The sequence below is a fragment of the Meles meles genome, chromosome 8, assembly GCF_922984935.1.
Source record: "Meles meles chromosome 8, mMelMel3.1 paternal haplotype, whole genome shotgun sequence".
Lineage (NCBI taxonomy): Eukaryota > Metazoa > Chordata > Mammalia > Carnivora > Mustelidae > Meles > Meles meles.
Window position 1 is genome coordinate 1122619 of NC_060073.1, and position 21199 is coordinate 1143817.

Sequence of the window (21199 nt, forward strand, 5' to 3'; positions counted from 1 at the left end):
TCAGCAGGACTGGGTGCCCCACACGGTCCGGTGCTGGGACGGAGGTAAGCCAAGCCTGTCATGTCAGGTCGAGGAGCAGAAGCGCACTACAGACCATGCGAGTACTTACCCACCTTCCTCCCCTCCCTCCGTGCCTTCTCCCCATTTACCCATCCAGGAGCGTCCCTCTGCCCACCCACCTACCCACCGACCACTAACCCATCCGCCCAGCGGCCTCCCAGTTACTCGTCTATCCACACGTCTACGCTCTCAACAATCTGTCCACCCAGCCAGCCATCTCGTCCCCCATCCATGCACCGCGATCCGCCTATCCGCTCCCTAATCACCCATGGGCTCAACCACGAAACCCAGCCCCCCTCCCCCCACCCCCGCCAGCCCTGAAGCCTAAGTGCTTGGCAGATTAGCGTTTCTGATTGCTAATGGAAATGCCTGGCATTAAGCTTCTGATTGCTGAGGCAGCCCTTCAAAGACAGCCGTCTCCAAACACACTGCCTGCTACCCAGCTAGACGGAGAGAGCCCCGCTGCCCCACCGAGCACTTCCGCCCCAGAAGGTCCTGGCAACCACTCTGGAAACCTCAGCCCCCACCCCCAAACCCAAAGAGTTAGAGACCGAGGTCCGTGCTGCCTCCCTCTCCTCTCTCCCTGCGACCTTGACCTGTGGCCCCCGATGTGCGTACGCCCTCCAGGGCCTGTGAGTCAGGAAGCGTCCGCAGAGCCCCCTGACGGCTCTTGCTTAGGAGTGTCCTGTGTCCTGTCATCGTGAGAAGGACCACCGGGGCCCATCCAGCCACGACACTGCCCCGTGGGGAAAGGCGCCCGGTGGCCTCCACCCGTAGTGCGGGCGCAGGGGACGGCCCAGGCATCCCCAACATCACTACCCACAGACAGACCGACCAGAACAACCCTTTACTGACCACATACTCGCCCATTCGAGACCCACGGAGAGCCTAAAGCTCTTGACCAAGGGGTTCCGGAGAGCGAGAGGCAGAAGCAGGCAGGATGCCCAGTGCTCATGGAAGAGCCCCTGGGACGGTGCCTGGCTACGTGGTCGAGAGCAGGTGGAGGTCAGCCGGAGGGTGTGCGGGCCTGGCCTCACCACCTTCTTCCTTCCGCCCTTGGGCCAGGTGACCTTCCGGAGCCTGGGCAACTTGGGAAAAGGCTTCCCCCCACCTCACGTGCATCCTTCCACCTCTCCCAGGGTCCTTTGGCCTTCTGCCCCCTGCGGTCGTCCTGGGAGAGTGACCACCAGCCTGCCTCCTACAGGGGCAGGGGCTCCCGGGCCTGGGGGACCAGGAGGCACCACGGCGGGGCTGGAGACAGCCATCGGCTTTCTTCCGCCCCCCCACCCCCCCCTCCCCACCGGCTTTAGGGACTCCACCGGGCTGCCAGAGCTATAAATAGATGTTCTTGAGCTAAAATTAGACCCGCTTTAGCGACAGCCCAGTGCTTCTAGTGTTCGGCCTCTTGAGGGCTCCCAGGGATGCTGGATTCGAGGACCCTGCCTCCTGCCGCAGCCCCGGAGAGGGGCCCGCTGAGCCTGTCTCCTGCTTCCGCTCCTCTCTCAGGCTCCTGGAACGTGCACAGCCTGCACGCGTGTGTGGGCACTCCCGTGCATGCGAGCTCCCGCACACGCGCATGCAGAGGTCTGGCCCTGTCCCCCGTTTGGCCCACCTGCCACGTGGACCTAGGGAAGTGTCCCCAGGAAGAAGCAGGCCAGGGCCCCAAGGAGGGTCCGAGGCATTGGCTAGAGGGCCATGGGGCTGAGCCGCATCCGGCAGCCCCCCTGGAGCCGGAGAGAGCCGTCCCGGGGAATGCCCGGGTGCCGGGGTCGGGCCTGGTACGCCATGAGCTCAGCGGGCAGGAGCCATCGCTATAGTAACAGCCAGCGTCGGAGTGACCCGGAGGAGTCCGGTCTGAAAGTCTGTCCCAGGAGAGCAGCGCTGACTGCTCCGAGCTGTGGCTGTCACCACACCAGTGGGGGGGACACTAAACCCGGCCCCGCCCTCAGGGTGCTGCGCCCTGCAGGCTGCCCGCTCTGGCAGGAGTCCGTGCCGGTGCCGGTGCCGGTGCGCGGCCCCCACGGGAAGGTCGGCGGGCAGGGCAGGGTGACTCCAGGGCGAGGAACCCAGGGGCGGGGACAACAGTGGCCGAGCCCCCGGTATTTCACCAGATGCCCTTCTGAGCCTAGATCCTTGTAGCCACGTGTAGCCCCCGTGTTCTTGCAGCAGATGGCTGGAAGAAATGAGAAAGCCGGTCGCAAACACGAGAGCAGAAGTCGGCCGGCGTGTTCGGCGCACGTGGAGGTGTGCGGGGATGCGCCTGTCCGTGCTTACGCTGGGGAGGTGGCTGGGGCAAAGGCGCGTTTTTATTGGACAGAGTTGTAACTTCGTAAATTTTCACCAGCATGTGACAACGAACAAGGGTGTTCCACGTTGGAGGATGCGGCCGGGGCCCCTTCCCCACGCAGGCCTCCCCCACCCTGCCTCACCTGCCCTCGGTCCCGGGCCCTGAGTCCTGCGGAAGTTGGCTCGGTCGTGTGGGCCCGCCGGCCCAGCCTCCTGGCCTCAGGAAGCCTGCAGGGCCGCTGCCCCACGCTCTCCACCCCACCCACCCACCAGCCTGAAGAAAGAGGCAGCCAGAGGCACGGAGAAAACGTCCATGTCAGGATTTATTACAACACGTTGTTTCCAAATACAAAAGAAGGGGACAGGACAGGGAGCAGAGTGTGGCCGCACTGGGGAGGGGTTCTGGGGCCGGAGCGGCCGCCCAGTCCGGAGAGACCGGGAGCTGTGCCGGGGTGGGGGGACCCTGCCACCTCCCCTCCGCTGGACCTTCCAGCAAGTGGTAGGAGGGGGCGGGGTCCATTCTGGGGTGACCCCCAATGCCAGGGCCAGGGGCAGGGCGAGAGGGTGGTAGGGCTGGGGCCCGGCCCCGCCCTGCCTCAGGCAGTGTGTGGAAGTGACTGGGGAGTGGCTCGTGCCAGGGCCCTGTCCCCCCCCCAGGACAGGAGAGGGGGTGGCCAGGACAGGACCTCCCCCCACATTGCAGCTGCTCACTTTGGGGTGACCAGTGTCTCAAGAGCAAGAGCCCCCCACACTCCACGACCGAAGTCACAAGAGATGCTGGCGGCCCGAGAGAAAGGGCAGAGGGCAGAGAGAGGAAAGGACAGGGGCTGTGGGACCTGCCTCCAGAGTTTGGGGCCCAACCAGTGGCCCCAGACCACTGTCTCCTGGACAGCACAGGGGTGGGGCGCGGAGGTGGGGACCAGTGCATCCTCCACACCCAGGGTCACCTCAGAAACCCAACGCGATAGACAGACAGAAGGCAAGTTTACATAATCAATCATAATAATAATAATTAACCAATAATAAATACTTAAACCTCTAATCCATAGATTGCAAACACAACGATGATAGCTTATTTTCGTGGGGAACGGGGTGGGGACAAGGGGAACAGGAAGAGGACTTTTGCTTAAAGGAGGGTGATGGGCACAGGGCCGCAGGTCAACAGAACAAACAGAAGAAACAACTGCACGGGCAGCTGCCCCCAGGACTCGGTCCCACCCAGCTGCCCTCCTGCCAAGCCCCTGGCCTCTTCCCAAGGCGACCGCCCCCCCCCCCCGACCCGGGACTTTAGGACATCTGAAGGATGTCCTAGCATATCTACTCCTGCTCCAAAAGCCACGGGTCCCAAAGACCCAAGAGGGTGTGGGGTAGGGGGCAGCGGGGGCATTTTCCCTGCCTTTACAACCAGGAGGTAAAGGACCAGGAGGGCCCCCCCGGGGTCAAAAAGCCATCTGGCCTTCACCGTGAAGATACCAGGGAGGCTGCAGAGGCGAGAGCTCCCCAGGAAAGGGGAGTGTGGGAGGGTCTTCTCCAAGGACTCTATGGGGCCGGGGGCAGGCATGGGGGACACCTGCCATCGGGCCACATCAGGGGTCTTGATCTGCCTGGAGACAGCTCTCCCAGAGCTAAGGACCCCACCCCGGGAAGCGTAAGGGCCTGCCAGGTGATTGACCACCCCCCCCCCCCCGCAAGGCAGCCAGCTCCTCACGGACGCCCCCCACCTGCGGGAACATACCCGAATTTGGGTCTGGCTTGGGGCCTGGGGCCTGGGTGGGGAAGAGCCCAGAACTCTAAACCCATCCGCCCTGTGACCAGGGGAGCCAGCGCTGGCTAGCCCAGCTCTCCCGGCCTGACGCCCCGGGGGCCGAGCTTCTCCTGTTGTCCCCCACCTGGCGGGTGGTGTCTTGCAGCCCCACCAAGTGGAGGACAGGAGAGCAGCCTGCGCGGGACAGTCTTGCCGCACCCGTGGAAGGACGTGGGCTCAGGCAGGAGTGGGGGCCATTCCATCCCATCCCTGCCCGGCACCCACGCAATCTGACACCCACCGAGCCCCTAACCTGTTCTAGCCCCAGCCCCTCCGAACACCCTCACCTCTCTAGGCCGCATGCCAGCCACCCCCGGCCAGGCGAGGGGCAGGGTGGGTAGTGGGGCGGGCAGGTGGTGGGGGGCCTCCAGGGGGCAGAGCCGCCTCGGCCACACCCCAGCTCCTGGGACACTTCCCCCCCTAGACTTTGGTGCAGAGCCCGAGAAAGGAGCAGAGGAGGAGGAGTGGGGGGGGCAGGGAGAGACAGGGAGGTTTTGCGGCTCAGTTTGTGGTAAAGTTTTTTTTTCTCCTTTTTCCCCTTTTTCTTATGTAAAAAGTGCACGAAAGCTCGGCAGCCTCTTTGCAAGGTCAGCAGTGTTTCCTGGGGGAGGGGGGCGGGGAGGGGACCCCAGGCCTGGCACCCCAGCTTGGGACTGAAGGTGGCCTCATATTGCTTAGAAACGTGTGTTTCAGTTTAAATACCAGACAGTAAAAATAGAGGGCCGAGGGCCGCCCGCACTGTTGCCAAATCGTTGCCAGAATGAACAGCTTAAATAAATAAAAAATTGAAATATTTACTTCTCGATAAAAATCGCAGTAAAACCATTTACCTTTCTTTGCATTATATATAATATATATTTATAGTGGGCCCGGCTGCCGGCGGCCCGGGCCAGGGAGCCGAGGGCAGCGGAGCGCCGGGCGCTGGGTCCCCAGCCACCGTCAGGACACCTCGATGACCTCCACGCTGCCCGAGAAGCTGGCCTGCTTGCCCAGGGCGGCCAGCTCCTCGCCGCGCGCGCGCCCCTCCACCATGCCCTCCTCGAACTCCATCTGACAGCTTCGGCGCTTGAACTGCGTCTCCGGGGCCGGCTCCTCCGGCCAGCCGGTCCGCGCGTCCCGGGCCTCGGCCCTGGCCGCCTCCCGCCGCCGCAGGTCGCCGCCCCCTGAGCCCTGCGCGCCCGCCAGGCCGAAGGGACCGAACCGCGGGCCGCCCGCGCCCTGCGCGCCCTCGGGGCTGAAGCACCAGGGCCCGTCGGGCGACGGCGTGCCGGGGGAGTCGAGCGGCGGCGCCCAGCTCCCGGGGCTCACCGGCTGGCCGGGGCCCGGCAGCCCCGGGGCCGACAGCGCCGAGAGGCCGAGCCGCGGAGTCTGCCGCGAGGCGTCGCCGAAGTTCAGGCCCAGGCCGTGCGCCGGGGAGCGGGCCGGGGAGCCGGCGGGAGGCCGGGGCCGCCGGCGGAGGCGCGGGCGCGACTCGGACGCCGCGTCTGGGCTGTCGGGGCCCGGGGAGGGCAGGCCCACCGCGCCCCCCGATGGGCTGTCCAGCTTGCACACCTTGGGGGCCTCCCCAGGGTTGGGGGGCCCGGGGTCGTCGGGCCGCCGGCTGGGGGCGTAGGCCGACTTGATGTCCAGCGAGAAGGAGCGCTTCAGGCGGTTGGTGTCCTGCAGGCGGTCGGAGGAGAGGTGCAGGCCGCGCAGGCCCTGCTGCAGCGCGCTGGTGGCCGGGGCGGCGGCGGCGGGCGCGGGCAGCTCCCCACCGGCGCCCGGCGCGCCCTCCCTGGCCGCACCGGCCGCGGCGCTCCCGGCGGCGGCGCTCTCTGAGGTAGGTGGTGGCAGCGGCCGCAGGGGGGCCGCGGGGCCCGGGAGGGGCGCGGGCGTCCCGGGGTGGGGCGCCCCGTCTCCCTGCAGGGCGGCCAGCAGCTTCAGGCTGCGCTCGTACTCCAGCAGCTGGCCCAGGAAGTTGAAGTTGGGCGAGATGGAGGGGCGCCGGTCCTTCACGAACCTGGGCGGAGGGGGCTGCTTTGAGACGCGGCTCCCTGCCCCTCCCCTGCCCCCCATGTCCCCTCCCCGTCCCTCCCCCCGCCCCCACCCCTTCTGCTCCCCCTGCTCTCCCTGGGGCCCCGTCCCCTGTCCCTCCCCCACCCCTGCTCCCCCCCTCCTCCAGCTCTCCCCCTGCTCTCCCTGCCCCCAGCCCCTCCTCCTACTTCCTCTCCTCCCCTCCTTCTGCCTCTCCTGCTCCCCCGCCCCCCCTCCCCACACCCCCTGCCCACACTTGGGCACACAGCGGATGTGCAGATCCACCCAGGAGCGCTGGAGCCCCGGTTCTTCACGAACCTGGGGAGAAGGGGGCTGCTTTGAAGCGAGGCTCCCTGCCCATCTCCCCCGGCCCACGCTTGGGCACGCAGCTGATGTGCAGACCCATGGGGGGCTGGGGCCGGGCTCCCGCCTCATGCGGCTGCTAGTGGGTGGAGAGGGGCATGGGAAGGGCCATCTCCAGCCTTAAACTTCTGGGCCCAGGAAGAAAGGAGAGGCTACCTGTAGGCATCGTCCGAGGACATGCCCATGGTCTTCATGATGTAAGCGATGGCGATGGTGGCGGAACGGGAGATGCCGGCCAGACAGTGCACGATGACCTGGCAGCTGGACAGCTTAGCTTTATCTGGCGGCAGGGCCGGTGGGGGGGCAGGTGGCGGGTCAGGGTTCAGGGCCCTTCTCTAACCCCAGCAGGGGACCTTACCGGCCCCACCGCCCACAACCCCAGCCCCACATCTCTGGCCCAGGCCCCCCACAGTCACTGAGCCTCTCCCCTGCCTCCTGCCCCCACCCCTCCGGGAGACACCTGGTGCTGCCCCCTTCCCCGGAGCCCCCACATCCCCAACCACCCCCCACCGCCCCTCCCTCGCCCACTCACCGATGAACTCGATGGACTTGTCCAGCCAGGGCAGCAGCTTCTCGCAGTAGCTGTCGTTGACCGGGACGCGCATGAACCGGCTCTCGCAGATGAAGTCCGGCTTGGGGCAGGAGTTGCTGGCATTGAGGACGTAGCTTATTCCGTTCTGGGTCATCAGGTCCTGGAGGGGCGGGAGGACGGGCTGGAGGGGGGGGTGGCCTGGAGGTGGGAGCCCCTCCCCCCTTCCACCTGGAGTTTGAGCCTCCGGCGGTGGGGGGGGTTGGGGAGCCGGGAGGCTGGTCCCCGCAAGCGCCACCCGCCGCCTGAGGTAGGCTCCCAGGAATGTTACGGCTGCCTGGGCGGTGCCTTTCCCTCTTCCCTCATCGCAGCTTTACAACACGGGATTCTTTCAGGGCTGCCGGGGGGCCAGTGACATCAGCTGTTTGGCATGTGGGCTCCACCGCCTAAGGGGCCGGGAGCTGCTTATCCACCCGCAAGGCTCTGGTCCGGCCCCAGGCCCCTTGCGTCCCATCCCAGGCTTCCCCCACCCCAAGCTCATCCACCCCTCGCTGGCTTTCAGCTCCCTTCTCGCCCCCCTCCCCAAACAGCGCCCTGGAACCGCATCTGAGCTCTGGCCTCTCCCCCCTTCCAGACAGCCAGAGCCCGGCTGTGTGCGCACCTTGTTCAGGACATCTTTCTGCGAGCCCAGGTAGAGGTGGGGTAGGATGCGGGTGAGGCCCACGCTGGGCACAGGCAGGCAGGGCTGGGAGAGGCTCATGGGCAGCAGGGCGGCTGGTTTGCCCTCACAGAGGCCAGGGAAGCAGGAGGAGAAGGTGGCGAAGCCCCCTGCAGGAGGAGGGGAGATGTGAGTCAGGCGGCCGGCTGGCTGGGGCATGAGAGGGAGCCCTGGGCACCCGACCATCCCTCCGTCTTGGCCGCAGCCTGGACCCCCTGCCCCACGCGGTGCCAGGTGGTGAGACTCTGGCCGGAGCACCTGGAGTCAGCGCTGGGTGCCGGAGGGCTGCGCTCACAGAGTCGGGGCGCGTGCTGGGCGCATATACAGCCCATCCGTACGCCGCCCGCATTCCTCCCAGGACTAATTAGGAGCTGCGCCCACCAGGACGCCGCTGTGATGCCCATAAACGCGGCTCGAGGCTGCGGGCTGGCCCAGCACATGCAGGACTGGGGAGGGGGCGGCGCCGACGCCTTGGAAGCCCGGTGGAGGGCGTGGCTCTCTGTGCCTGTGGTGGCCAGGGGCCAGCCTGGGCCTTCCTGCCTCTCCCCTGGGGCTGACGCAATCCCTCCCTGACGCTAGTTGGCTGGGAGCCCCTGGCCAAGCCTAGGTGCCGGGACCAGGAGGCAAGGGCTTTGGAGGGGGCCCTCCTGCCCCTGGGCATGACGTCACCTCCTGGAAGTTGCACAGCCTGCAGGGCACCTGGGCTCGGGTGGGGCTCCCTTCTGCCCAGAGCACGGCACCAGAGGACGGGGAGCAAGCAGGCCCAGCAGTGGGCACGCAGGCTACACGCGGCTGGTAGGTGCCCACTGCCTTCCCTGCACCTCCACGTCCTGGGCCACAGGTCAGAGGAAGGAGCCCATCTGCCAGCCTCAGAGACTCCAGTGGGAATCCCTAGTGTATCTGACTCCGTGAGTGACCGTGGGCGGGACTCACTACACCTCTGGCCAGTTTCCACAGCCAGCCTGCCACATAGCACAGTTGTGAGTCTCGACAGAGGTGGTTGCCGTGAAGACACGCGGAGAACTAAGCGGCCCGCACCCAGGCAGCTGGGTGGCCGCCAGCTCCTGTCCGGTGAGATGACACTCCCTGGCGGCCACTCGGGGGCAAACCACACTTTGGGGGACACGAGGCCTGTGGACATTCCCTGCCCTCCGTGGACTGATCCACTACAGAGTTCAAGTGGACAGATGCCCACCCTAGTGCACTGGGACGAGGCAGGGGAGTGAGGCGGGGGCCCAGGCCACGTGAGCCCCAGTGCTCTCTCCCGGTCCGCAGACACAGCAGGTGCCTGACACCTGGCTGATTTCCCAGGACAGAGATGCAGGCCCTCAGCCTTCACCCCTGGCCCAGCTCCACGGCCCGTTTGTGCAAACCCCCAACCAGAGTGCATGCCACGAGCGTTCCTTGTGTCCCCAATGACGGCTTGCCTTTGGTGGGGGGCAGGGTGAGGGGGGGCCTGCAGGCTGAGGTTGTGGAGGCAGCTGCCTTGGAGGAGAAGCTCTCCCTACCTTGGCAACCTGCTGGCTGGACAGGGAGAAGTGGCTGACCGTGAGCACCGCTGGCACGCGGCACACAGCTGAAAGCTGCCCTGGTGCGGGGGCTGGGCTCCCCTGGGTGTTCCTGCTGGAGGACAACGCCCCCCACCCTAGAAGATGGGAGGTCTGCAGGGTCTCTACCATATGCCTCCTGCGCTCTCTGGGGGGCATCGCCCAAGCCGAGGGCTGGGCTTATGTCACCAGCAACTTCCCCTACAAAGGGGCATCTCTAGACAGGTGCACACCCGCCAGTTTTGACTGCAACCCCTCAGGTAAAGCCCCACAGGTCTGCCTCCCCTTCCGGGAGAGCCAAGCAGCTTGTGGTGACCCCAACAAGCCCCCACCCGGGCCAAGGGCAGCAGAGCCTGTGGCCCGCCCCTCCAGGGATGTCAGGACACCCCCGCCGGGCTCCGGGTCGCTGCAGAGGTCCACCCTGTATCGGTGGCAGCAGGCCGGGACCCTCCGGTGCTGGCACTCCTCGCCCGGGGGGAGTCGCCCCCATCCCCCAGGCATCCCCAAGGGCACCTTGCTTCAGGAGGGACACCCACCCCCTCTGCCTCGCAGCTTCCCAGCTCGCGCCGCCGCACAATGGAGCCCCGGACCCGCACGGGAGCTCGCGCCCAGGACGCACGGACCGCGCCGACTGCTCGGCCCCGGGCCGGCCCTGCCCCCGGCCGCGCTCCCTCCAGGCGCTCTCCTGCCCACACGCCGGCGGCGCGCCCCGCAGCCCCCGCCCCGCCGCCGCGGTCCCCGCGCCCCGGGAGGGCCCGCATCTGCCCGCCCCGCGCACCCTCCGCGCACCCTCCGCGCAGGGGCCGCTCCCGCCGCGGTCTCCGGCCAGGGTCCGAGGGCGGCGCGCGCGGGGTCGGGCCGCGGGGGCGCACCGAGCCGGCGCCGCGGCCGCAGCAGCCCGCATTCCGCCGCAGCGCGCACCCCGCCGCCCGCCGCTTAAAGGGCCAGGCTCGCCTTCCGCCCCCGCCCCGCCGGACGTCACCGCCGCGCGGCCGGGCGGGGGGAGGGGGCGGCGGTCCCGGCCGGTTCCGGACCCCGCGCCCTGCCCCACCTCCCTCCTCCGCGGCCGCCAGCCTCCCCGGTCCCCGAGGGGCCTCCCTCTGCCCCCGGCCGCGACGTCCTCCCGGCGCGCCCCGGCCCGGCCCACCGCGGGTGGGGTGCGCCCCGTCTGGCCTCCGCGGAGCCCCGTCCCCCTGCGCTACGGACCCGGGACCGTCACTCGCCCTTTCTGGCGGGGCAGCATCCCCGGGTCCCACTCAGCCTTGTCTTCCCGTTCTCACCGGCGGCGGCCCTGCGCTGGCCTCGGGGGTGGGAGCTGCGGGCCAGGCTCCCAGGCTGTCCCCGAGTCCGCGTCCTGACTCGGTGCCGCCGTGAGCCCTTCTCATGCCGCGGTGGGTCGGGAATTCTGTCTGGCTTGGCCCTCAGGGAAATGGGGTCAAACACTCTACCCTCGCAGGGAGGGGCCGGCAGGGAACAAAGGGCAGGCGGCAGCCCGGAGAGTTGAGCGAACCAAGTGTCAGGTGAGCCCTCCTGGCACATGGGAGACCTGCCCTATGGCCGCCGGGTGACGAGCCACAGCCTCCAGAGGAGACAGCACTAGAGGTTCCGGGTTTTCCTGGGCAGCCTGGGGGTCAGGGAGGGCGCTACTCTGGGTCCTGTTTCTCAGACTCTCAGAGGCCTGGTGGCTCCCACTCCTGACCAGAGGGCACTGGCGCACACACACACACACACACACAAACTGGGGGTCCCGGCTGGGCTCCTGTTCTGCTCAGGACACCCGGTGAGAAAGCCCAGAGCCTCTGTCTTCCCTCCCTCTTCTCCCTACCTGCTCAGCCCTCACATGGAGCCCAGGGTTCAGTGGTAGAATCAGAGAGTCTGCAATTCTGTGGCCTCTGGTCCGAGAGTTCCCACGCACGCACACAAACCCCATGTCCCATCGCACATGTCCCATCGCACAAGCAGGCACAGATCACCAGCCTCCCAGAGCCACGCATAGCTGCAGACGCCCTCTGACTGCATAGACCCAGACACCTGCGCACGACACGGGCCCACCCGTAAGCCTCCCATGGGCTGTGGTGAAGGTCCATGCTCCCGCCGGGCACCCTGCCAAAGGGCCAGCCCTATGCCCACGGACCACCCCACAACATGCCCACACATAAGGGGCTGCTCAGGGCAGACGTGGTGACTGTACAGAGGTGTCCGGCGGCAGGGAGGTTGCTGACCCCCTCTTCAGCCCTCTCCATCCTCCACCCACCGGTCACGGCCCCTGGCTGCAGAGGCCAGGGGCAGGAGCGCCCCCGAAGGCCCCAGACCCCGGCAGGGAGGGTGCACCACCCAAGACAGGCCAGCTCAGCCCATGCCTGGAAACTGGGTCGTGTCTGGGAGGTGGGTTCTACAGAAGTGCCCTGGGCCCTGCCAACAGGAGGAAGGAATCATCAAGAACCAGGGTGGGGCCTGTGTGTGTGTGTGTGTGTGTGTGTGTGTGTGTGTGTACACGGGGGCCTTCCCAGCCTCTGGGGTGCCTGGGCTGCTTCTGGGGACCAGGAAGACCCACAGGGACCTCTACTGGTCCCCAGCAGGGGCCAGGCATCCTGGGCTGGCTGCAGCCTTCAGAGGCACTCCCTGTCTGGGACCAGTTCTGGTCAGACTGGGGTTTGCAGAGGACGGGGCCTATGCCCCCCTCTGGGACAGCTGGAGGGGCAGAGACTCATCTCGGCCTAGATCCCTTCCCTCCTCTCGATGGCATCTCGGGTTTCCTCCCGCCTACCTCTTCACCTGCTAGTGGCCGGGTAGGCTCATGCTGGAGGGGAAGCTAAAGTGTGTGGGTCCGGGGGCGGGGGGGTGGCCATGGAGCCTGGGAGAACTCTAGTTACTGAGACAGCCCTCCACCCCCCGCCGACACGGCCCCCAGTACCTGCTGGTTTCTGGGCTCGGAGAAGAGAGCAGAGGTGGATGCAGAGACTGACTCCCCGATGCCCCCCGCCAAAGCTAAGCTCCCAGTGAGGAGAGGCCGTGAGGAGAAGGCGCCCAGAGCCCCCCGGCTGGGGGCTATCTGGAGCTCACCCGTGAGGATGGCCACGCTGTCGAAGCAGCCATCCAGCTTGCTGAGCAGGATGGAGAGGAAGCTGTCCGCGGCCAGCACGCTGGCGTCCCGCGTGCTCTGGTCATAGACGACCACGTCCTGGGGCTCCGTGGCCTCCACCTGGAGGCCGGAAGGGCAGAGGTCAGGGCACTGCTGGGCACCTGCCTGATGCCCCCACCCCCCGCTGCCACCTGCTGCTACCGGTCAGGCTGTGGCAGGGAGGGGCTTCTGCCTCCTTGCCGCCTGGAGGGGAGGGCGGGCTCTCAGCCACCCACCCATCTCACAGCTCACACCTGGACAGGTGCGAGTGCCCACAGCCACACAGGCAGGCCCTCAGAGCCAGCAGGAACAGGGGCACGCTCCTCCCCCTGCCCGCCCTCTCACACAGGCACCTCCGCTAAGGACGGAGTGGGCCAGCCGCCTAGGATAAGATGCAGTGAGTGTAACCGGGTCCTCGGCACACGTGGGTGGCCACGGTGACAGGAAGGTACACACGCCGTTCGGGTGGCTGAGGCCAAGTGAAAACCATCCCCAGGGTCACTGGGGCCATTTCAGCGCTTCCGAGGGTGGCGTGCCTTTGGATGTGGGCAATTCCCCAGCCGGCGATGGGAAACGTGGGGGCTGCTGTAAGAGCCCCCCTTCACCCAGGAGGCAGCTAGGCGTTGGGGCTCCCCTGCCCTCTTCCCATCCTGAATGCCCAGCCTGGGGACCAGCTACTGAGTCGCCTTTACTCCGAGAGGCTACTGCCCTGCCCCCCAAGCACACTCAGCCCCTAAGCCAGCTGAGCCGCCAACCCTGGGTCGATGATGTCACCAGCAGCCAATGGGATTGCGCTCTGCCTGGGAGTCCTCACTGGGTGGGGGGAGTAGTCACCGGATTCCCCTCATTGAGGCTGCAGGGAGCTCGCTCTGGCCTTGGCGGGGGTGGGGTGGGGGGGGTGGGGGGAACTCCCCGTAAGCGGCTGTGCCACCTGGGTCCCCTCACATCCAGCTCTGCTGGCGCAGGGCCTGTGACCGAGACCCTTCCCCAGCTCCCGGCTGCTAGCCACGTCGCTCCCCCACTGGAGGTGCCCCCGCCTTCCCAGGTCGGGGGCCAGCGGTCCTTCCCGGTGCTGGACCCAATGCTCCTGGCTAATGGAGACACGACTGTCCCCTGCACGTGACCTGGGACATTCATGGGGGAGGGGCACGGAGAGAGCATTTTGGGTCACTCAGATCTCCAGGGGAAAGAACTGGGGGGCTGGGCACACAACTGCTCAGCATAAGCCTCTTGCCCCCCCCCCATCTTCCTCTGGGTTCTCAGCGCTGCGCCTGACCAGCTGCCATCTGGGTCCACTGCCCCTCTGAGCCCTGGCCTGGGCCCCAGGGACACCGTCCAGTCTTACATGGGGAGACCTCTGCTCCGGGGCTGAGTGAGGACCTAGATAGGGTCAGCAGGCTCTGGTGGTAGGGACTCGTCTCTGGGGAGATGGGCTCCCCGGGGAGGGGCATTTGTGCCTCAAGAGGAAGTTGGGGGGGGCTGCCTGCCAGGCCCAAGCCCGGCATTCTGACCCTGGGAGCCCAACGTGGGTTTGAGGGCGGGGGTGCGGCCAGCGGAGGGCCCCTGTGTGCCCAGCTGAGGAGCTCCGCCCCACCCTGGAGGTGATGGGAGCCTGGGTGGGGGCGGCGTGGGGTGGGGCAGGGCGTGGGGCGCGAGGGCTGGTACCTGGCCGCGCGCGGCCGGCTGGATGAGCTCGGCGATGGTCACCTTGCCCTGCTGCAGCCGCCGCTTCACCAGCTTGGAGCAGCAGATGTTCACCGAGCTGAGCACGTGACAGCTGTTGTACTCCACGAACGAGCGGCTGTCGATGACCAGCGGTCCCCCAGGTCCGCCCCGCAGGAGGCTGGCCAGCTTCTTGGCGTCCATCACCTTCCGAGGGAGTCGGTCCCCTGCCATGGTGGGGCAGGGGGCGGTGGGGAAGGGGTGAGCCCTGAAGTGCCCAGGGGCTGCTCCGCAGGCCGGGGTTGTGGCCTAGAGTGCAGAGGGCCCTGGCATGGTGCCAGACCTGCAGGGAGAGGCAGATGGTGAGCGGGGCTGCGGGCCCCCACGGTGGGCACCCGGCCAGCACCCCAGGCAGGGCTGACCTCAGGAGGGCCTGTGCTGGCACCCAAGGGCACCGGAACAGCCGAGCCGGCAGGCACCCGGGGGCCCTTCCTCGCCTGGGGTGAGTCAGCAGCCCCTCTGGCCCCATGAAAGGCGAGGCCCCAGACGCGGGAGGTGGGCCATGGGACCGGAGATCGGGCCCCAAGGGTCCCATCCCACACTGCACTGTGCCGGCCACGGCGACAGCTTCCCAGTGGGGCGCAGCAAGGCAGATGGGGACCCCAGAGGGAAGCACCGGTCTGGACAGGGAGGAGCGGCCTGAGGACCCCTCCCCGGGCCCTTGGGTTCACGGACACTCACTTGATGCGGAACCGTTCATTCTGCCCTCAAGTCTTCTGTCATCCCACTGCTGGGATGCCCACACCCCCCACCCCCGCCCACTTGTCTTCTCCAGAGGTCTGGGCCGGGCAGGTTCCAAAACCCGCTCCCTGTCCCAGCACACCGGCCCCCTCCAGCTGCGTGCAGCGCCTCACTCCCTGAGCCGACCACCTGGACCCCAAGGAAGGGGGGTCCAGGCTGCTTCCGCACACGCTGCTGGGCTCCTGGGGCGGGTGCCCGGACAGGCCTGGGAGGTCTTGGGCAGCGGGGCTCCTCCAGGCCTGCCGCTGTCCAAGTCCCTCAGCCTGAGCCCTAGCGCCTGCCGCAAAAAGGGTCTGGGGCCAGTGTGTCTCCCTGCAGGAGCGTGTCACACGCCCACAGAATGGAGCGGGCAGCATGGCCGGCTGTGTCAGGCACACTGAAGGCCTGAGGTTTAGGGGGACCCTTCTAGGGGCTGGTAGGTCCCAGGATGGGGTGGTATGGATGAAAGGCAGAGTAGGTGACCCAGATGTAGGACCCTTGGGGTGCGGGGACTCTTGGCATGGCCTGCAATGGCTCTCGGGCTGGGCTGTGTGGAGGAAGGAGGGACCCCCGATCCTGGGGCTGAGACCCCTCTTGTGGGTTTGGTACTCTGGCCTCTGCGCACACCTCCCACCCCCACCCCACGCCCCACTGCCCTGCTGCCTGCCAGGACCGGCCTTCCCAGGCCCAGCTCGCCCCCCAGCCCACCAGGACGCACAGCGCGAGGGTGCTGACTTGACTGTAAAGATGGGCAGGTGGAGACTTGGGGAAGGGGAGGGGTTAGCCTCAGCTCACCCCACCGGGACTGGTCAGGACCCACAGCCTCTACCACTGCCGTTCATGCGGGGTCTTCCCTCCGCCGCACCCCTGCCCAGCTCTGGCACTGCAGAGGCTGGGGGGCAGATGTCAGAGGACGGCCCTCTCAGTAAGCCCCCAGCCTCCAGCTGCGGCGGGTGAGGCCCCCAAAGACACTTGTCCCTCTTCAGGTGAGCCCCCTGGGTGGGGACGGCGGACTTCACAGAGAACTAGGTGTCAGGCAGGTATAGACTGTGCCTGCTGGCCATGAACAGCCTTAGGCTGGGCCACCGGAGCTGGCCCAAAGGGAAGTGTCCGGGATGGCCCTGGCCAGAAGGCAGGGCTCCAGGATCCCGTTCACAGACGCCCGGTTCTTTGGGCAGGTGCCCGGGCTCCTCTACAGTGGGGGTGAGGCCCGGGGCGCAGCTGGGGCCGCTGTCCCTCCCAAGGGCCAAACCAAGCAAGGCGAACAAGCAAAAGGGGTACCCCACACGCCGAGGGGCTCTTCACCGGCTGGGGGTTCCTGTCTGTGGAGTCTGCACCTGCCTGCGGGACCTCCCCTGCTGAGGGGGCCCTGCCTGCTGTGGGGGGTCGCGGCCTGTGTGGCGAGGGTCCCCGATTCTATTCCTGTACGAGGTGTTTTGAGAAGCTACTGAGTTGCTGTCTGCAGCTCCTCAAGACCAGCCGCACCTTCCAGGCCCCCTGCATGAGCCTCTGCCCCGGATGCCTGACCAGGAGCCCAGTGCGGAGGCCCGGTCCCTGAGGCAGATGCGTGGGGGCAGAGGGCACGCAGGTTTCCCATCAGCCAGGTGAGCGCAGACTGGCTCCCACCTAAAGTGAGAGGCCGAACAGCGCTGCGGGGCAGGGACAAGGGAAGGGGCTGGAGGGAGGTCCTTTGCCCTCCCTGCAGTCACGGGGCACAAACACTGCCCTCGGATCCCTAACTGGCTGGGGCAGGGGCTGGGGTGCGGAGGGGCGCCCGCTCCCTCTGCAGGACAGGAGAGAGGCCGGCTCAGGAGGAGTGTGGGGAAGAGCCCAGCAGGGCTGTGGGGTTGCAGGACGGTGGGGGGAGGGGTGGGGCGGTGGTAGGGGGCAGGGAGCGGGCTGCGGGGTGGGCCGACAGGCTCCGCCCGCCCCTTACCTGGTCTCAGCCCCACCTCCCCCAAGGAGCTCTCCAGCGGGGCCCCATTAACCGCTGTAGTATTGTTATTTGCAGCCGAGGGGGACTCATTAGCAAGTTAGCGCCTCCGTCGTTGCCATGGCGACCGCAGAGGCGCCCGGCAACCGCTGCTCCTGCGGCACCAGCTCGGGGCGGCGGGCGATGCAGACCGCGGCCCACTCCTGGCTGCCTGCAGGTGCCCAGTAGCTGGGGCCTGGCGTCACCAGGAGACCCAAAGCCCAGGCGTGACACTCCTCCGGCACCCCCCCGCCCCACTCTGCCCTCCTGACCTGCCGAGAGCACCCAGGAACACAGGCTCCCGGCCTCCCGCCTTTGGGGACGCCTTCTCCAAGTGGCCAAGGTCTGGCCCCAGTGCACCTCCTGCAGGGGCCGTCACGGACCTGGCCTCCTGGGAGTGGATCCAAAGCTCCTGGGGGCGGACCCTCACTTGCTGTGCCCGGATCCGGGGCCCAGAGCTCCAGCGGGGCTGGGGGGAGCTTAGCACAGTCTCAGGCCGAAGCGTGGGGGCAGAGGACACTGACCCTGCAGGGTCTTGGGCCTCTCTGATTTCAAGGACCCACTCCAGGCTCAGCCCAGACCCCATTCTTGGGAACTGAGGGGACACAGCACCTACGTCCTGCGATTCCAGAGCCTGGGCGCCGGTGGGACGGAGGTGGGATGGAGGCCCAAGCCCAGGGACCCCCCATCACAGGGCTCGTCGCTGAGGAGACTGGGCAGTTCCTGGTTGCAAGGCCAGAGGCCCCTCCGCACCTGCCTGGGCCCTGCCCGGAAGGCAGCAGGCAGCCACCCCTTGTCCGGGAAGGCCACATTCACGGCACAGAAGCCAGGCTGTGACCCTCCGCACACTGTCCACGCGCTGCTGGCTCACCTCTTCCCCATTCTCCACGCCGGCCCCTCGTGCGACCACCCGCACGCAGACGTGTGTGCTCACGCGAGGTCACTGGGCGCAGTCACTCCCACCCTCCGCATGCTGAACTCCCCCAAGCCCCGGGACACCCGAACCCCAGGGGCAGCTCCAAGATCTCATCACACCGAGGGCTCCCCGGGCCTCCACGGGGCATGTTCTTGTCCCTGAACAAGGGACGTGCGTGGCCAGAAAAGTCCCTGCTGACGGCGCCTTCACCAATGCCTCTTGCTCCGCACCGTGGCGGGGAACTCACTACCTCTGGACACGACCGTCAGGACTGCCGGCCATGGGGGACAGTGGCTCTCCCTCACAGACGTGGCTCCAGCCCGAATGGTGGATACACAGGCAGGCTCCTGGGAGGACCTGGCTGTGGGGGCTCCCGGAATGCTGAGGTGTCCACTCGCTGTGACCCGGGGCACTGCTGGGTGCAGAAACTGCTGCATGAGAGGCCAGGAGAGAGACTGATCGGTGGCTCACGCCAAGTCAGCTCATTTCCCCTCATCAGCTCTCATCAGGGACCCCCAAATGCTCTCCCTTCTGGCCCCCTCATCTCTCCGGGCTGAATGGAAGTGGGTCCAAGCTGACCTTTACTCCATCCCCTTTGTGATGTGGCAAGGCCAAGCAGAGCCAACTTGGTCTGGGGAGGCCACGGGCCTGGGAGACAGTAGGGTGGGCGCTCTGCCCCCTCGGTTCACGGGGTCTGGGCAGAGCCTGCGGGAGGAGGTGTCCACATGTGATCCCTTCAGAGGGCACGCTCAGGACCCTACACTTCTAGGTCTCCCCTGCTCCTGACTGGGTGTTTCTAGCCCTAGCAATCTGCAGGACTTCTGGTCGTGGTCCGCCTATGACCTGGGCCATCCTGGGACATCGAGCAGTCACAGCCTGGAGCGGGCCAGGCAGAGGTGGACACAGCCCATGCAGGCCGGGTGGTCAGAGTCTGACCCATGTCCCTCTGTCTGTGGCTTTGCCTCCTTCCTCTCCCCTCCCTCTAAGCTGCACCCTCTGGAGATGCAGCCAGGATGCCCTCTGGCTTCCACACCCCTGTGGGCCCTCTGTCCACTTGAAACATCCGGGCCCCAAGGTCAGCCTCAGCTGGAGAGGAGAGGATGCCGGGTAGGGTTCTGGAGCGGTGGGTGACTTCCGGCATCTTTCTGCCCCCGTGTGCATGGAGGCCAGCGTTCCTGGAGGCAGCCTCTGGGGCACAGGAGCCTTCCGGAGGGAGGACCGAGGGCAGCAGGGGACTAGCACTGCCCAGCAACTGTCCTAGAGCCCTTGGCCTACTGCCGCGGGATTCAGTCAGACTTCAGGATGAACCCCCAGCTCCGGGCCACACGAGCTGCTCTACCAGGCAAGGGCTCATTAAACATCTGAGCGGTGAATTCCTGGGACATCTGTCCTCCCTGAGCGGGGTGGGGGCGCGGGATGCTAGGCTCATTCCCGAGCTGCCCTTGGAGCAAGGTCTGAGGGAGGCAGTGCGGAGTGCACGGACCCTGGGACCCCACTCAGACCCCCAGGGGCAGGGGGCTCAGCAGGACATCACTGCCCCCCCCAGCCTGCACACCCCCACATCCGCTCCACGCTGCACAACAACACTAGACCCTACCACCTCCCTCCTCCACAGCACGGGCTCCCCCGGCACCCCGCAATCCCCGCAGCACCCAGGCCCCCAACCCCCACCCTGCAGAAGCCGGTACATTTCTGCAGCAGGAAGTCAGGAAGGGTGACCTGAGGGGGGCTGGGCCCACGGCAGCCCCATCCAGGCCGGACTGTAAGGTACCCCTCCCCGCCAAGGTGGGCGGACAGGCTGAGGGAGCCCGCTTGCGCTCAGCCTGGCAGTGCCAGCCCCTCCCCCAGCCCCCGCCGCTGCCTCTGCAGCGGGCGGCCGTATGGTCTTTATTCTGCAGAGGCCCGCGGAGCACCCTGAGGCCCGGCCACACAGGGGACATGGATCTGCAGTCCCTCCCCACCGAACGCGGAACGGGCCCTTTCCTGAGCCGCCCGCAGGCTAAAACCCTCCGCTCCTTTGCTCAAGGCCTGCATCCCCAACCCGGGGGCAGGGACCACCTTCTCCAGTCTGGGGCCAACATGGCGGGGTGGGGGCATCCTTGGGTCTGGGGCTCTCGCAGGGCTCCATGGAGATCCACGCTGGATCGCAAAGGGCCGAGGCCGTGGGTCTTCACTGCATGCCCCTCCCCCGCGAAATAAGGAATTTCGAGGAGAAAGGCGACGAGGCGCGGTGCGGGGCGCGCGGCCCGGGCCGGGGTCCACCGGGCTCTGCGGGAGGCGCGCGAAGGGCTTCCCCGGCCGGTCCGCGGCGCCCCCCGCAGCCGGGTCGCTCACCTCGCGGCCGCCTCCTCCTCCCGGGCGCCCGCCTCCTCCTCCCGGGCGCCCGCCTCCTCCTCCCGGGCGCCCGCCTCCTCCTCCCGGGCGCCCGCCTCCTCCTCCCGGGCGCCCGCCGGGTGCAGCCGCCCCAGCGCTCCCGACGCAGCGCCCCCCGGGCCGAGCCCCCGCCCGCGCCCCGCGCGTCCCCGCTCGGCGCCCCGCTCACCTCGCCGTCGCTCGCGTCCGGGGCGCACGGGGACCCGCGCCCGCTCAGCGCGCCCGCTCGGCCGCGCCGCCCATGGGCCCGGCGGGGGCCCGCGCAGCCGGGGCAGGGGCCGGGGGAGCGCGCGGGCCGCGTCGCCGTCGCCGCCGTCGCCGCCGCCGCCGCGGGGAGCGCTCGCTCGGGCCGGGGCGCGCGCACTGCGGGCGGGCACGCGCACTCGCGGCGCGCATCCCACCCCGGGCTCGGCGGGCGCGGCCGGTGCGGCTCCGGCGCGGCTCGGGCTCCGGCGTCCGGGCGGGGGGCGCGGAGCCGGCTCGGCCGCCGCGCTCGGCCGCGAGTGACAGGCCCGGGGCGGAGGGCGGGGCGGCCGGCGGGGATGAGGTCATGCCGAGCGAAAAAGGCCCTGACGTCACCTGCAGCCAATCAGCGCGCGCGGCTCGAGGGCAGGTGACGTCAGCCGGAGCGGGGCCGCGGGTGCAGATCAGAGGCGGCGGCCGCGGGGGGGCGGGGGCGCGGGGGGCCGGGCGGGCCGCCGCCCTCCGCCCTCTGCCCTCCGCCCCTCGCCCTGCACCGGCTCTTAAAGGGACCGCACGGCGTCCGTCCCGTGCCGCCGGGGGCCCCCGCCTCCGGGAAGCCTTCCCGGGCCCGCGCCCGGCCCCGCCGCCCGGGGACGCCGGGCCTCGCTGCGCTGACGCCCGAGGAGGGGCGGGCGGCACGGGTCCCGGCGCGAGGGCTTTCCCTCCGCGGCGGCCGGGTCCGAGCTGGCGCCGCCTCCCGCGCCCCCACCTTTGTTCGCGCGGGGCCTGCAGGCCGGGGAGCGCCCGCCAGCCTCGGGGGCCCGCGGGGCGCCAGGCCCGGCCGGCACTTCCCCTGCAGCACCCACGCCGAC

The 21199-nt window shown here is 68.1% G+C and overlaps 1 protein-coding gene across 3 annotated transcripts; it reads right to left on the reverse strand.

Annotated features, from left to right (window-relative positions):
* Window positions 1–2651: 2651 nt before the first annotated feature.
* Window positions 2652–20468, reverse strand: DUSP8 (dual specificity phosphatase 8). Of its 3 annotated transcripts, none has more exons than XM_046016126.1 (7): window positions 20314–20468; window positions 14149–14446; window positions 12384–12522; window positions 7717–7883; window positions 7059–7218; window positions 6683–6806; window positions 2652–6149 (listed from the first exon to the last, which is right to left on the reverse strand). In XM_046016126.1, exons 2-7 carry the CDS (start codon window positions 14335–14337, stop codon window positions 5090–5092), a joined length of 1839 nt encoding a protein of 612 aa, XP_045872082.1. In that variant the 5' UTR covers window positions 14338–14446; window positions 20314–20468; the 3' UTR covers window positions 2652–5089. The 3 variants fall into 3 exon arrangements, with proteins under 3 accessions (XP_045872082.1, XP_045872079.1, XP_045872081.1); XM_046016123.1 differs by having other exon boundaries at window positions 14107–14446; XM_046016125.1 differs by lacking the exon at window positions 20314–20468 and adding an exon at window positions 18022–20086 and having other exon boundaries at window positions 14107–14446.
* Window positions 20469–21199: the final 731 nt, after the last annotated feature.